General features: G+C 38.2%; 1 protein-coding gene across 6 annotated transcripts in view; it reads left to right on the top strand.

The window, feature by feature from the left end:
• Positions 1-16,182, top strand: part of LOC109478784 (amyloid beta A4 precursor protein-binding family B member 1-interacting protein-like) — a 50,090-nt gene continuing 33,908 nt past the window's right edge. Inside the window, exon 1 of one of the 6 annotated variants that reach the window (XM_019780569.1) lies at positions 1-141. In XM_019780569.1, coding sequence (XP_019636128.1) covers positions 140-141 — 2 coding nt within the window. In that variant the 5' untranslated portion in view covers positions 1-139. Of the gene's footprint in view, positions 142-723; positions 739-9,601; positions 9,679-11,510; positions 11,524-12,290; positions 12,546-16,182 lie in introns of those variants that run through there. The other 5 variants (XM_019780559.1, XM_019780560.1, XM_019780557.1 and 2 more) reach the window with 5 other exon arrangements.

The raw sequence follows: 16,182 nt of genomic DNA, 5'->3' as shown, positions 1-16,182 counted from the left end.
ACCGGAAGTGCGCGTACCAAACCACAGCTGAACTTTGAAGAAGAATCACAACACTTCATCTACGGACGTTTACCGGCTTTTACCGCGACCCAACCGCTTCAAAAAGTAGGAGAACCCCGCGCGAAGACTCCCAAACATTATGTAAGTACCTCCGATCGACCTTTGGTCTCCTTTTTTTGGCGGGATCGCCGCATGTTTGTGTTTGTACGGCACCCAAGGACGACAAACACGCCCTCTTTTCAGAACTCGACTTTTCAGTTGTCAGACCCCCGACTAAGTTCGCCACCAGATGGCCTGAATTGTCATGTAAATCCACAAAAATCCCGGCTCGCTGACGGACCTAAGCCTTTCTAGTCTGTGCTCACACTTGAGAGAAGGGACTTGCTTTCCAGGGAAGGTCCGGATCTGAGTTTGTTGGCGCACATAGCAAGTTTCCGGACAGTAAGTCTTTCAGTTTTACAACTGTGCCCCCCTCCCCCCTTCCGGACCCATTCCTTCAACAGATGTTAGTTATAACGTCATAACAAAAACTGGAATTCTCTGCCTCAAGAAGTAGTAGCAGCAGAAACTGTTAATCAGTTCAAAAGCAGACTTGACAGTCACTGGGAGAAGCGAAGGTATGCAACCGAGTGAGCAGAGATCAGGACATAACAGGCCACGGCCTTCTTTCCTGGAAGACGTATCAAGGTATCAAGGTATCAACAAGAAAGCCCGAAGGCGCAAGATACTACGTTTACGGTACAGGCGTACAGGCCACGATGTTTTGGGATTCTCTAGTTGAGAGTTTGTTTTGGTACGCTTTAGTGTCAGAAGTTAGGAAGTAGGGCACATTTTTACGTCGGGTCAGGCTAATTGAAGAAAAGTATGCGGGAGTGATTCACTAACTTTGGTCAAAGGTCCGTATGGGGTTTTAAATCAGTACATCCACATCATACATGTACACCAGTTTGTCTGGAAATGTTGTTTGAAGTACAGATACACTATGCACGTATATTATTTGATATCATGTTGTTTTATACTTCTATCCAGTTGTTTCTCAACGCTAGTTATGTTTCACTATTAGTTTCAAGTGATAGTAATCGTCATATCCTGGCACAGTATTAGTACTTGACGGTTCAGATGTTTATTTTATTTTCTCCTCAGCAGTAAAAGATTGAGTCATCCATACAAAGAGATATAATGTATCTAGAGTTTTTTCTGTAGTAATACATGGGTACAGTTAACCACCCAATATATATATATTTACAGTGCTTGACAAACGTGATGAAAATTATAATCCTTCTGGTGTACCTAAAATCAGGCCTCCAGACCTTGTGCCAGAGTGTGGTATCCTGCCCCAGGTAATTGGAGGGTTAAATGTTGGGACAGCTGGGTGGAGAATTCTTCCAGTTCCAGGAATAGTCCTCTGTGCCTTCTTAATTTGCTTGATGACTATAGCCTTCCAAATATGTATACTGATCTGCCCTATAGTAGAAGAAAGATAAAAAGGCTGTGTATCAAAAGACTGTATTTTGTTTGTTTACTTAGTAGTACTCTGCCTGCTACAGTATAGCAGGTCTGGGACTAATTAAAGTAAAGCTGGAACAAGATAGCAAATAGAACATCTCACAGATCTCAAATGAAACTTTGTTGATGCAACAAAAGTACAGCAACTTTGGTAAGGTCCATAACTACATATAAACATACAGACAGAAATGTGGGTACAACAAAATTGACCTATGTAGAAAACAATAGATGAATCAACTTATACTACTTGATCTAAGGTCTAAACATTCTTTGATATAATGAGTCAGAAAGCTTTGTGTGATGACATCATTTCTGGATTGACACATGCCAATCAATTACTAGTACTCAGATGTTTTTTAAGTTAGGAGAATTTAAAGGCACTCTATGTAGTTTTTTGCGCAAAAATTTGGAATATTCTAATTATACTAAATTTCAGTGTTATTAACAGTTACTATCACTTTTCAGTTTCAGTCACAAGTCTGGTAAGTCTAGAGAGATAATCCAGATTAGTTCTGGATTAGACCTAATTTCCTTTCTCTCTGAGTGTAAACATATGAGAATTTTTTTTAATCAAGATATCAAAGTCTGGTGAGATGGTATCAAGCAGGTGTGGACATGTCTTGGCTGCAATGGATCATTGAAGACCTATAATCTTTGGCTGTCTGTCATCATTTGCTGCATAAACTTTTCGTCTTTTCAACACTTTCATACAAATCTTCTAGAAAAAAAGAACAAATAGTAAAAGGCAATACCAAGACTCTTTTTCGTGCAAAGGTAACATTATGTACATCATAACATTACATATACACAGAAATATCAAATTGCAATTTTATCAGTTAGAAATACTTTGTGCTATTGATATTACCTGTTCAGATTAAAAATATAACTCTACTTCCTACGCTCCTACGACTACTAGACCATAAACTATTTCTGGAATTGAGAATCTAGGTGTGTACAGGAGCTATCAATGAGGTATCATGTACTGTGTGACACCACATCCCTTGGGCATTACCTGTATCTCTGCACAAAGCACTAAAAACCACACAACTCAGGAACTTCCGAAGTCAGACAGGTCTCGGGTTAGACCTACGTCCAGCTTTCATCTAGAAAATCAAAAGAAATCTTTAACCTTTTTTTGTGTGGAAAATGTTTAAAGAAACAGTTATAACCATTGCCCATTCTCGTTCATTATACTAGTGTGATAGACTGAATACCTGGTAGCTCTGTTCTGTTCAGTTCATGAATTCATGTGTTTAGTGAGTAAGAATTCTTGGCCTGAAATTCGAATGATTTAACGTTGCCCAAGCTGAGGTAGCCTTCTGGTACCCAAGTTGCATTGGTTATGGTGTGGGGCAGCAGGAAAGAGGGTTTTAGTTACTACCTGGAAAAGGGAGGAGAATAAGTGGTAACTGGATCACCCTTATGTAGTCTTCAGGGTTCACATTTTTGACATTTAATCTCAGATAATGAACGAACCTAAATGGATAAAAGGTACACAGTTGAGCTTTACATAAAGAAACACATTGTTCTACAGCAGAAGAGTGGAGTTTCCGTAGTCGCTTTAAACTTGAGTGCTGGCCACTTGTGCCCCCTTGGCCTTGGATAATGTTGACTTACCGACAAGGGCGCATTTGTCCAGTCAACAATTGCGGAATACCAGTATGGCACAAAAATGCACTCTGCGAGGTCCTTTTTCGAACAGACAGGAAGCCATGATGAAATGTACGGTTTCCGTAGAACGCAGCGTAACAAGAAGCTATAAGGGTAGACATAATTATGCGATTACTACAGGTGAGTAACCACATATATAGTTGGTCCGGAGTGAGGTGCCTAAGGCTGCAACGAATACCCTTCCTTTCAGTTGCATATAATTAAGACATTACCTAAGCTTTACTGCAGGCTCAGTCTCGGAGTTTAAGGATTTACAGGTGGTTCCATTACCAGTACAAGGTGCTCTGAAGAGGTAAGAAGATCGTGTGAGGTAACAGTAAGTACCAGTTTGTTTTAGGTCATTAGTTTCACTCGTTTGTTGTTTGTCGTTGGTTTTTAAGGTTTCGTTACTCCCGAATCAGTTTCCATTCTTGCCTTAGAATTTCCCTTTGAGTTAAAAAATAACATTAGATTTAGGTTTGCTACCATAAAAGATTCTTTATGTTGTGTTCGTTATCTTGTTCTAGACTTGTATGTTGTGTTTATTTAGCTGTCCAAAATGTAGGCCAGGATGTCTAAGTTTGGCTCTGTTTTTGTTGTTTTGTCTAATCCCCAAGTCAACATTCTTATAGAATAAACATTCCAGAAAAGTGTGGCTTAACCTAAGAAGAGGAGTGACTGGTTGATGATTTTTTACATCTTTTAATGTAAAATTATGTTTTATTCTGCCTACCTGCCTGATATTAGAATAGTCTGCACTTCTTCCACTTTTGAACAACAAGTTGAACAAGTTATTCATGTATTGTACAGCCATACAGTTCATTGAAATAATCACAAGCATGAAGGGCACATTACAATATCCAATCACTGTATTTATACATGTATAACATTTTGTACATGTTATTTGAATGGAGTTGGCATTGCGTTACAATTAGTTTGCTTGGCTGAACAACGTAATTACTAGTATGTCCACCATTGCATGAAAAGACTGACATGCTATGGACATTACATTTACACTAAATTCTGGCAGTGTTATATCAATTTTAGCTATAGAAATCATAAGTGGTTGCAGAAAATAAAGACATGAATGCAAGTTTGTTTTACTGATGACGTTTGGTTCTGTATTGAGAAGGTTTACTGAGAAAACATGCAAATGTTGAAGACAGGTGGCCATGGCCCTAGGACAGATGTCTGAAATGCATGGTGTAGCTAACAGCTTGTCTGGATAGCTGCTGAAAAACTACTCTCCAAGCAGAGGTTGGTGGGGAAGATTGTGACCTTTCTACCATTTTTTGTCGCTACTCTATAATAGTGACAGAAAACGGGGCACATTATAGAATTAGAAAGGTCACAATCCACCCCACGCAACCTCTGCTTGGAGAGTACTGAAAAGCCACCATTGTTCTTTCACAGGAGTTGAACATGGTTTGACCCAAGGACAAGTAGGTTGTACTTCTACATAAAGGTTATAGATATGCCTGCCCCCCTCCCCACATTAGCAACTTGTCTTTCAAGTTAAGTAAGTTTGTAAGTGTCATATTAACTTGTTATGACAGGAGAGAATACTGAATATAGTATAAACTGGGTCCTGTTCTATCTAACACCTTCAGCAAGAGAAGATACTAGTAATTAGATTAATTTGCAGGACACTGCTGCAGAAACAAAGGTGAACTTCTGAGTAACAGGTCAAGGCACCATTATTAATGAGCTGGCTGTCCCTGTCAGGCTTTCCTTGACAAAATTGCTGGGATGTTGGCATACAAGTTGTAGACTTACAAGCATTATGCAAGACACACACTCCTGAAAAAAAGAGCGACCAATTCTAAATGAAGATGATGACAGTATGACAGTACATATGAAGAAATTCAGTCGAACATCAAAGTTAAAGCAGTGTTAGTTACTTAGAGCCAGTGTCCATCTCTCTATCATTTGACAGAATTTTGCTGCTCTTAATGGACAAAAATCTTGCCCAACCCATCATCTGTCACACAAATTCGGCATGTAAATATATGGACATTATGTTACGTCAAACAAACTTGAGATGAGGGGAAAAAAATCAGGCTGGCTAGAACACTGAATCAAAGTTTAAACAATAATATTGGCATACACTTGACAGAACAAATGCCCCACTCCAATCTGTATCTCCAACCTGTTCACTCCCCACACGTGTTGTTCTATTGTTGGCAGGCCTGTTAACCCTTTGACCCTGCCCTTTGAGCCACCACATGTTGTTATCCCAGACTTTTGTGTTGTGTCCACTGTGTATATGGTGAAACACCACGGTAAGTGTTTCTCAATGGCAGATGGCAACCCGCTAGTCGTATATAAACGCTTGTAACACCAGTTTGTTGTGTGGCGCCTCTACTTGCTGGATGTATACAATATTTTCATCATAAGATAGAGAAGGTAGGGAAAATCTTTATTGTGTTATGTCAATGTATGGAGTTGTTTCTGGTGTATGTATATAATCATATCATTAGTAGTAAAGAGATATGAGTTTGTTTCATGTATTTGAAGTGGAAATGAACCAGTTGCTTTGTCTCTAGATAGATCAGTTGGATATGCATGCATGTATGATGTACATCACATATACCTTCTTGAAAAGGATATGAATCAGAAACCACTTTTTTTGTTTGCATGTGTAATTTCTATAACTTCCTTGTCCCCATGGGTTTTTAAAAATGGGTGTTTAAAGGGATGCTGAATTTGTATAACATGGAGTGAGTAAGTTTGGCTACCATATGGCATGGTCATACTATTTAAAGTTCAGTAAAGCGCAAACAAGGCATCTGCTGCAGTCTGCATATTATCTTTGTAGAGAACAAAATTTGATGCTAGACTTAGGCCCAGCAAAGAATAATGTACATTTCTGAAAGAATTGTTTCTTATAGAAATATTGCTAAAACTATAATACATGTAATTGTTTAGAACTGTAACATCTGTGTCCATAATATCACCAGGGTCCATAATATCGCCACCTTGAGAAACAGTGTGCTTAAAGATATTTTTACTGCAACATACCCTAGGTATGTACATTTGATGTGTGAAGGTGTGCATACCAAAAGTATGTTGCAGTAAAAATATCTTTAATCTCAAGGTGGCGATATTATGGACCCTGGTGATATTACATTAGTAACCTACACTGTACATGTACATACAATGTACTTTCGATTCTTTCACAATTTGCCATCAATATGGCTCACAAAGTTTAAGTTTTCACCCCAGAGAGATTTGTTTCTGTAACTTATCACTCTTCAAGAAATAATCCCTCCAAATCTGTGGCTGATATTTCATCCCATGCCAACCGTAACCCACAGATCCCATTCTGTCCATCAAACATGGCAGACCTGTGTTTCTCATCAGTTACCATGGTAACATGTGTCAGTATCAGGTGGTTGTCATGGCAACGTGAAGCAGGTCAGCCTGTGTTGGCCACCTGGCAATGAGAAATCCCCAGGAAGAGATAGATAAAAAAAATTAAAGGACAAGACTTTAGTTGTTTCTTTGAAGATTGTGATGTGATTGAAAGTACTATATTTGTCCCTGTTAGATTCTGACAAAAGAATATAAAAGCTTAAAAAGACCAGGACAATTTGGATAATTTGGATAATTTGAAGATGTATATTTTGGTACAAATCTTTAATGAAAAAATTGAAATTGTTTAACAGTAGACATTTGACATATTAAGTGGAAAGGTTAGAAAATGTTACTGTCATAAATAATGTTTTTCAGCCAGAATCATTGCCTGATTACACAATTTTTTTTCAAGGCAAAAGAGAAATTGGATATGACATCTCTGCAACATGTGGTAAATGAGAAAATGTCAATGTTTCCGTCTTTGCTCTAGTGTTTGCCCTCACACTTGCTGATGTGGTGGTTTTTGTTACCTATGAAGAATGGCTGTACTGGGATGTACCATGGTAAACTGCTGAGGTAGCTGCCCTATATGGGTGTGCCCTGTCAACTGTTCACCTCAGGAATGCTGCGAATGCTGATCTCAGTAACCAACTTCCTGTTGGGACCTGGAAAAAAGTGTTGTAGTCTTTCTAAACAAACATAGAAATGATCTGGTTGTCATGGTAAGGTACATGTGTAGCTTAGTGGAACCATAAAATTTATTGGTCTCGTTTGTGTAGCAACTTGTTACAACTTACAGGTTTTTTTATTTGTTATTCTTTCTACCAAGGAGCTTTCATCACATGAAAGCTCCTTGTTTCTACAAGATGTGGTACATAAAAGTGTTACATGTACATTGTATCTTTCTATACAAACATACATGTAATCTGGTTGTCATAGTACAAGAGCTCAGCAAAGCCATAAAATTTGCCGCTCTTGTTTGTGTAACAACCTGTGTTTTTGTTACACGTGTTTTGTTTGTTATCGTTTGTGATTCATTCTACAAGATAAAATCTATGACTTTTCCACAATGAAAATTGATTATAAATTCGGTGCATGAACTTCTATTTTTTATAAAGGGTGCTGATTTATAGTATGATCTCCTATGGGTTACTTGCGTATGCAGAGAGCAGAAATATTCACAATTCAAAGTGATAACAGTACTTTCTCCCTTATCATTGATGGTATCATGGTAGCCATAGGTCATTAGGTAATGACTGAATCAATGTCCAGCTCTTTGCTTTGGGACTTCAAAAATGTTGTAAAGCATCATGGGAGTTTTCCCAGAGGCATCTTGGGAATTCAATTAGCCTCCCCCGGAGGGTTAGTTAACAGAGGATTAGCCAGGCTACATTCCGGGCTAAACAAGGCTGTCTGCCGCGAAGGGTACAGGAGAAACGACCTTGATTTACATATCGGAACAGATGACTGAAGGTGACTTTTCGGAGACTACTGTTTAGGTGAGTGAAATGTACATGGGATGTACCAAATGCTGTTGGGTTCAGCAATTGAATGTTTGGTATTTAGGATTGAATCTGTAGTTTATGGTGGTGAGAGCCACTTTGAATTATTTAGTAGGCTTTCTTTTGCTGATGCCATCTACTGTGTTGTCCTATTGGCATTCCTATAATGGAACTCGTTAAGACCAAATTCATGTATTGTACGTAAATTTTTGCTGTCTTGCTCTCTGTATTGAATCTTTTTTATATCATGGTTATCCTACAATACATGTACTATTGAAAAGCAAAGTTCTTGAAATCTAGAATCTAACATTATTTCATACCAAGGAGTGTGTTTGTTGACAAGTCAAGCACAACAGATTTTGATTTGATATTTGGGTACATAAATATACAAAACAGGGAAATCCTGAAAATATTGCAGCATGCTTTATCATTTACATACTATGATAATAACAATTCCCTTTCCTTCAAAAACATTTTTTTATAAACATCAATAGTACTGTATACCAGCAAGACACAAATTACCTTTAAAGCTTTGGTTCTTAATTTTGTTTTTATAAAATTAGTAAAGTGAGGAATAATTTGAATTAATCAAATGTAATTATAATTATAATTGAATACAGAATCATGAAAACATAACAATAAATCTGCACGCAATACTAGTAGTTAGTGAAAGATCACAGTGGGAAACAAAAATGGGCTCTGAATAAAACATGATTGTTGATTACCCCGGCCCCCCTGTAGTAGATGTCACAGGTGATAGAGGGCACACCAACCATGGGGAAGATGCTTTAATTCAATCACAGTCAGTTTCATTTTAGGTCATGATACCGCAATGTCTTCAACATTGCTTCTCAAAGCCTTTTGATAATATTTTCTTGAATACTTGGACTTTTTGGAAGATGAATATCAATTATGATAATTATATGCAGATTCAAGAATGTGGCTTGATGTGCAGTTTGTACCATAGATTTTTTTATCACAATATTCTTTCCTGCTACCTTAGAGCAGTATATGATATGAAAGTTATTTTTGTATTTAGATGGAAAAAAAATGTATACTACTTTTTTTACTAGAGATGGGTAGAATATGATTACAATATTCTGTAGAATGTTATATTTCTGTACGTTGACTTAGTAGCTGGGTATGCTAAACTTGGCTTTCATGTTGAAGGTAACGTTGGCTGATGTCTTGCAAATTAGTCTTCACAGTGTGCATGGTGAGTACCAGACGCAACGTCACGATGTCTGAGTAGAAATCAATATAAGGTCAAACACTTGTTCCATGGCTGACCTTTCAGGTTACTGGTACTGTGGAAAGAAGCTCAAACATACAGTAGGCATCTTACCATCAGCGGTAGAAATACTAAAGTACTTTTTTTTTCAGTGTTCAGCATTATTGCAGAATGTCTAAATTTTGTTCTGCAATTTGCAAATACTTTCTGCCAAAAAATATGCAATCTTTTCAGCTTAGTAGAAGTTCTTCTATAGCAATAACAGTAAGAAAAGTACTAAATTTTCCCCCTAGAAACTGTGCAATCTGGGTTTAGAGGCAAGATACTTATGTTGTTTGTGCAGCACATCGGCAAAACTGTGGCCACATGGATGGAGGCCAACACCATTGAACCTGTACTGAAGCCTTATTTTGTTAGTCTGCAAAATTACAGGTTGCTTGATTTTTCTTCTGCAATATAGAAAATGTCTTTGCAAAATACAGACTGCAGATGCATATTTCTAACACTGACCATACTTCTGTTGTCAGTGAATAGGACATGTTTTGAAATTTGAAAAAAAAAAAAGCATGTGGTATGTGAACATAGGTTTGTATTTCCGCTGCCTCCCTCATGAATGGGGAAGCTATTTCTGTAAGAGTACAGGAAGCCTGCAGGATGACCTTTCACCCCTTTCCTGTCCTGGTTGGACCAAAATAACCACCATGGCCATGTAGATGCGATTTAATTGTTACTCCGTGAAGGAGGTCAGGACCTCCGGACGGAGTGTTGTAATCGGCTGATTTTTCATGTTCGCAGTCAAAACACTGGGTTCTCTTTGTGTAATCGGCACGCAATTTTATGCGCCGTCTGCGGGCATGCCCGTGTTGATACACGAATGTGTATTTTTGCCGTTGCTGCTTTCGCGGTCAATGTAATATCGCAGACGCACCCCTACAATTACGAGGCGAATTGGAATGGTCCAGAAAAACGCGTTGTTTGGAATAGCAGTGGCGTTCAAAAAAGTTCATGCAGATACGGGGTGGTTTTTATAAGTGGTTCCAGATGTTTTTGCCCATGGTTAAGAGATGCCAAGTTTTTTGGAAGATGTTCGCAGCCAAAACGCATTCTCCCGTACGTCGCATTTCTGTGTAATTTCGCATGTGGTGTTGCATTATGTCCGGGATGATGCACGTCTTTTTATTTTTACCGTAGCTGTTTTGATATTGGAGTAAATGCTTATTTTCGAAACATCCCCATTTCTTTGAAATGGTTTCGTCCGTTTATGCAACTGTTACTGCGCTAATGACGACCAGTCGCGCTGTCCTGATACACCGCGAATGTGCGAGTGTTCCCTGTAGACAGTCCCGGGAGTCATTTTTTTCGCACATTCCAGGAGCCAAACCAAAATACGTTCATGAACCGAGTCCAAAAAACCGAAACGTGAAAATCGGATGATCGGACCTGATGTACATTTCTCTTTCTATAGATTGTACACACAATACACACATCTTTAGATAATCTGGCCATGGCAGGTTAAAAAAAAAGTAATACTAGATTAGCGTGAATCATACTAGATTAGCGTAAATGTATGTTAATGCGTTCAAAACAAGAAAAAAATTGTTTCCGGGTATTAATCTCTTGAATCACGGCGCTGAATATTGACGCAAAAATATTTCGGGCATCGCGCGCCCTTCCTGCGTCACGTGTAGGCATCTCGCATCTCTGATTGGTTGTTGCGTCTTAAGATGACTGAGCCGACGCGCGTTTAAACAATTTTTCTTTGTTCGATTTATCACACTTCACAGAGAATTGTCGCCAATGGCTACTTCTTTTTGTTGCAATATATAATACTTCACGGAGAATTGTCGCCTATGGCTTCTTGTTTTAGGTTGATTTAACTGTTGTACCTTTGTTTTTTCTTAATCCTCATCTTGGGAATATTTGTAGCTCTACTTGTAACTTTGTCTTAATATCCTAGCAGGAAATATTACCTTATGAAAGTCAAGTTCAAATTCTTCTTCTGGTGTTTATAAATACGTTCTATATTAATTTTACCATACATGGCAAAGTCTTTTGAGAAATGTATTGAAATCACACACTGCTTTGGTGCTCTTTAGAAGTAGTCAGATTCAGTGAGTTGTACACATGAATAAAGAAGGGAACAGTACAAATATAGCATCGCAGAGGCTTTATATAGGGTAAATCTGGTGACAAAAGGGGAGGAGAACAAATTTCACAGCTGATCAGCTTGGCAAACATAAACAAAGTTGAAACTGTACAGAGAACATGTCAGATGAGGTGGGTGGTCATACAATTGGTTTTCTAGAATTGATTTGAGACATCTTTGGGATATGTAAATGTGGAGAAAATGTTATAAGTTACATGAAAGAAGATAGTAATTTGAAAAGTAAAGTCAATGAATCAGGATAATAGAAAACATTGTAAAAGAGAGAACATGGCACCAAAAATTTTATCCCCCCCCATGGCCACAATACTAGTAGTTTGTCCCTCAGAATGAAAGCAAAAACAAAAGACTCCACTAAGGTGTAATCAACACACTTGTATTTGGAGAAAGGTGAGAACAAGGAAGGTTCAATTTCACGGTACATTAATTAGGACACAGTGTGGAGAATAGATTGTGTGAAAAGGTTACAAAGCCAACACAATGGTCTATACTAATCTCATTAACATTTGCAGAGAAAACACTGACCTGAAAAAACCTTAGTGTGAATTGAATTTTCCAGCTTTCTCTGCAGAAAAAAAGGGGATTTTTTTGGTGTGGATTCTTCAAAGAATAGGAGGTATGTTTTTGAAATGTGTTGTATCAAAGGTGTTTGGTGATCCGTATTTTATAAGGAGCAGGCAGTGAAATAAACAGTAATGTTATTATGATAAGGCTCGTCAAGGTCATGGTCGATGTAGTTAATATTGATCCTCAGTCGTAACACAATAAACCCAGGGACAATCTCTTGACTGAAAGAGGCTAAAGTATTGCCTTGCATGCATTCAGCAGATTATAATCTATCCGCCGTTCATGAATATCTATAGCACACTGGGACTGGTGCTGCTTTCGTAGGGATAGTCTTTCCAGGAGAGATACCCATCTCTCTGAGTCAGTCCCGGAAGCCACGATTTTATTGGCAAGTCTGGCCTCATCTTGGCTGGCCTATATCAATCTTACGGCACTTGTTATGGGGATCGATCTAGTTACGGCGTGGTAGATGGGTGATGGCGGATGGGGCTTTGCACGTCGCCGGCTTAAAGGACAGCTGACGGTCACCAGTAGCAACAGAGGCCATGTTGAAGTGGAGGTTTAAGAGGTACGTGACGTGGAGTGTTCCCACACAACACTGTTTCACTGTTGGGTTCCAAAATGGAGGTACAGAGCCATTTGAAACATTCAGACATGTGCTAGCAGGCGGTACGGGCTGTTCTAGTGAATCACACTTGTCAGAATCGGTGAAAGAATGACACTAATGTCACCCCAGCATCTGTTTCATTGGAGGTCATAAGATCAAGGATGCAGACCCCAAAACTGGATTTCGGTTTTCCACATTTGCCACATGGTAAAAATATGGTGGCAGTTATTTATATGTGACATTTTTTGCGCAATATTTCCCCTTTCGCATGAGATAAAAATATTATACATTCCCTGTTATCAGCTTTGTTTTAGCATATTGCAGGGAATAAATCAGAAATTTAAGATTTGTAGATCATAATGTATTCATGCGAGGCTAGCAGGTCTCTTGTCAAAAATGCAAGACAACATTAGCATGCAAAGCGGTCGTCCTTTATCCTTTTGGGACACGCGTTTTAAATCCTTCAGGGCCAGAAATAACCGGGTATCGTAAATATATTTCCCCACAATGAAAACAAAAGGGGGTAACATTCAGATTTTCGTACATCCCTTTGTTTATAGACGTGAAACATGATATGCTGCAAGGCTGTATTTTTGCTGAGGCATTTACGTCCATATATCCCAGGACGTAACATGTTTAGTACTCCTTTGATCCTCAGTGCTAGGAGGCATGGCGCAAGCATTTTGATCACACATGTGCCTGTATTGTCAGTGAAAGGCGTACTGGTCCTGGATTCAAAGCACATTTTACATCTCCCTCAGGATTTTACGCACAAATCCCACTATAAAACATCCATCACTAAACAGCACTTTCTTCACAATTCATTTATTTTACATGCTCTAGGATTTTGTTGTTTGTCACACTTTCTGCTATTATGATTTCTATGAATGGCTTTGTTGTTTATTGTTGTAATTATCAAATCATCTATTGTTTCTACTGTGGAAATGATGCATATTAGCATATGATTTCGAGAGCATTTATCGTTTTGTAATTAAAGAATATTCACATTTTATTACAGCATTATAACTTAATGTATGTTGGCATGGATTTTTTTTAATATCACTTTTGATAGACACTCTGTAAAATATGAATGAGATTACTATTGCTAGGGGCAAGAAGACTGTTTCAAAACCTTTCATTGCACTCACTGATAAAGGTAAAGCTATGATTTTGCCCCAAAGTATGTGAGACAATATAAAAAGGCCTATGATTTGGGAATTAGGAAAGCATGTGTTGGGGGCTGTAAGATAAAGAACCTGCAATAAAATGGCCGTAAAGTGGCCGTTAAGTGAAAAATGCCCGGTATAAAAATGGAAACAAAATTATCGAGCTCCTCTGGAAAAGAGATCAATAGTGCAAAAGATGCTTGAGCAGATTTCGTGTGAATGTGCATACAAATTTGGGGGTCTCACAATCACATCAAATGCAATAGACATTCATGAATATCTTGTCACATTTCATAGAATCACAAGAAATTTCTCTGTACTATGTATGTATTTGTGATTTGAAGACGCTGGTATGAATATTATATATTAACTAGCTCACACGAGAGATTAGAGAAAAAAATATTGTGTGATGTGTGTAGATTTCAACGGGATTTTGAACTAAAAGGTGACAATGTGAGACAATGTCATTATCGCTCTGTGTACAAAAAAGGAATAATGCAAAAAGAACAGCTTGCTGTTTATTTAGCGTGGCAAACAGTTGGCCTACATTCCAGTAGAAGGCATGATATAGATGTGTGCACACCGTGCCCTGGTTTCTAGACCCCTCTTCATAAAGACTGGCTCCATGTAGTCTGTGGCCTAACTCCCCGGCCATGTTTTATTCATCGTACGGTGGACGTGTAATTTTTCTTCACCGCTCGACGGCACATTTCCCCTAATTGAGGGAAGCTGGTATCTGTAACGGGAATTATGCAGGGGGGAGGCCCGGTGTTACTGGTCCATATATTTGAGCAGCGTGGATGCAAGCATGGTAAATGAGTCTTGAAAAAAACAACACACAGTTCTAGCATCTCTGTGTTCGATTCTTGGAAATTTCTGCTGCTTCTTTTTAAATAACAGGTAAAGCTTAGTTTTTCTTTGTCATACGGATGCCTGTTGGTATATAAAAAGTGGTGATACCATCATCTAATGCATTTTGAACATTAGATTATTATAGTTTCACTGATGGAGTTGCTATCAGATATCAGTAATATGCCTAGCTCTGTGTCTGGAATTTAAAATTTTTACATAAGCATGGAATGTTGTAGGCACTGTCCTTAGTGCTGAAAAGCTGTTCCATTCTAAATGAAGATTAAAGGAACAGGTATATCCTACTCACATATATATGTAAGATGCAATGGTATATATATTCCTTTAATTCTGAATATTGACAGTGTTAATTGTTCTTTGGCTTATTTGTCTAGTCTGTCCTTGGTGCTGAATGACTTTCTATTGTAAGAATCAGCCGTATCCAATACAGGTACTGTAGGTGTATCCGTGTATGGTCTTTGTGCTATAAGTTTGCAACATGTTTGTATTCCTATGCACAATTCTAGAAACACTTGAAGAATTTATTGCACAGTACCCACAGGCTGACTTCATCTAGATGATAAGTTATCAAGGATATATTAGAAAAAAAGTTCCAGGAGAAATGATTTATGAATGATTGTACCTGGTGTGCCAACGGTGATATGTGGATGTGCAATCATGTCTGAAATTTATTGCAGCAGTGCTCTTCTTCCTGTCTGACTCTTTATCAAAGCTGACCGATGAATGACCCAAAAGGACATATCCTCTCTTTCAAATGCATTCACAATCTATATTATTGTCATCTATCATAAACATACTGATTTAGAAGAAAAGGGTGTTTTGGAAATCGGTTTAGGACATCATGAATAGTAATACTGTTAGTTGTATGTGTCTACCCTTTTGTAAAATTCAAAGGTACATGTAATATTCATATATTGCGACCTTCTTGGGCATTTTTGGAATATTTTTTCAATACAAATGTACTGAAAGGGCACAATTGTTGTGCGTTGTGTTAGTGGTGACATATTTCAACTGTCCCAGATTTTCGTAGGAGGTTAAACGTTAAGATTTTCTGGTATTTGAAGATGTGTGGTTTCTTACAAACCAATTTGATGAAATTTTTCACTTCTAAGATAAACTGGTATAAATGCGTGATAATGAGATTAGCAGACTATTTGATGTATTCATAGAAGAGAGCTCCATAATTGATAGGCTGACAACTAATGTCTGGGTCAGGCACCCATACCTATAGACAGATGGGTGCAGAAATGGCATTGACCATAATTCCATCAATCTTTCATGCGCGGTGGGGAACCAATGTGAAGTCTAGTGTGAAATGAGCTATTCTAGGGATAGTGCACGTAATGTTTACAAACACGACAACTGTTCGATGGTCTCAGATGGTCAGCTGTTGTAGAGGACAAGACAGGAAAGGTATCGGTAAAATTTGTAACAAAAACTAGTAATTTTAGGAAAATATTGTACTAGAATTAGAAGCAGAAAGTAGGCCAACAAAATGTAGGTTGACAAATGGCTTTTCTGAAGTATATAGGTAATCTAGAACTAGGTCAACACTATGACAG

Source organism: Branchiostoma belcheri, unplaced genomic scaffold (assembly GCF_001625305.1).
Source record: "Branchiostoma belcheri isolate BF01 breed outbred unplaced genomic scaffold, Haploidv18h27 scaffold45, whole genome shotgun sequence".
In the NCBI taxonomy this organism is placed as follows: domain Eukaryota; kingdom Metazoa; phylum Chordata; class Leptocardii; order Amphioxiformes; family Branchiostomatidae; genus Branchiostoma; species Branchiostoma belcheri.
The sequence above is the reverse complement of the archived record's forward strand: the minus strand, read 5'-3'. Positions and strand labels throughout refer to the sequence as shown.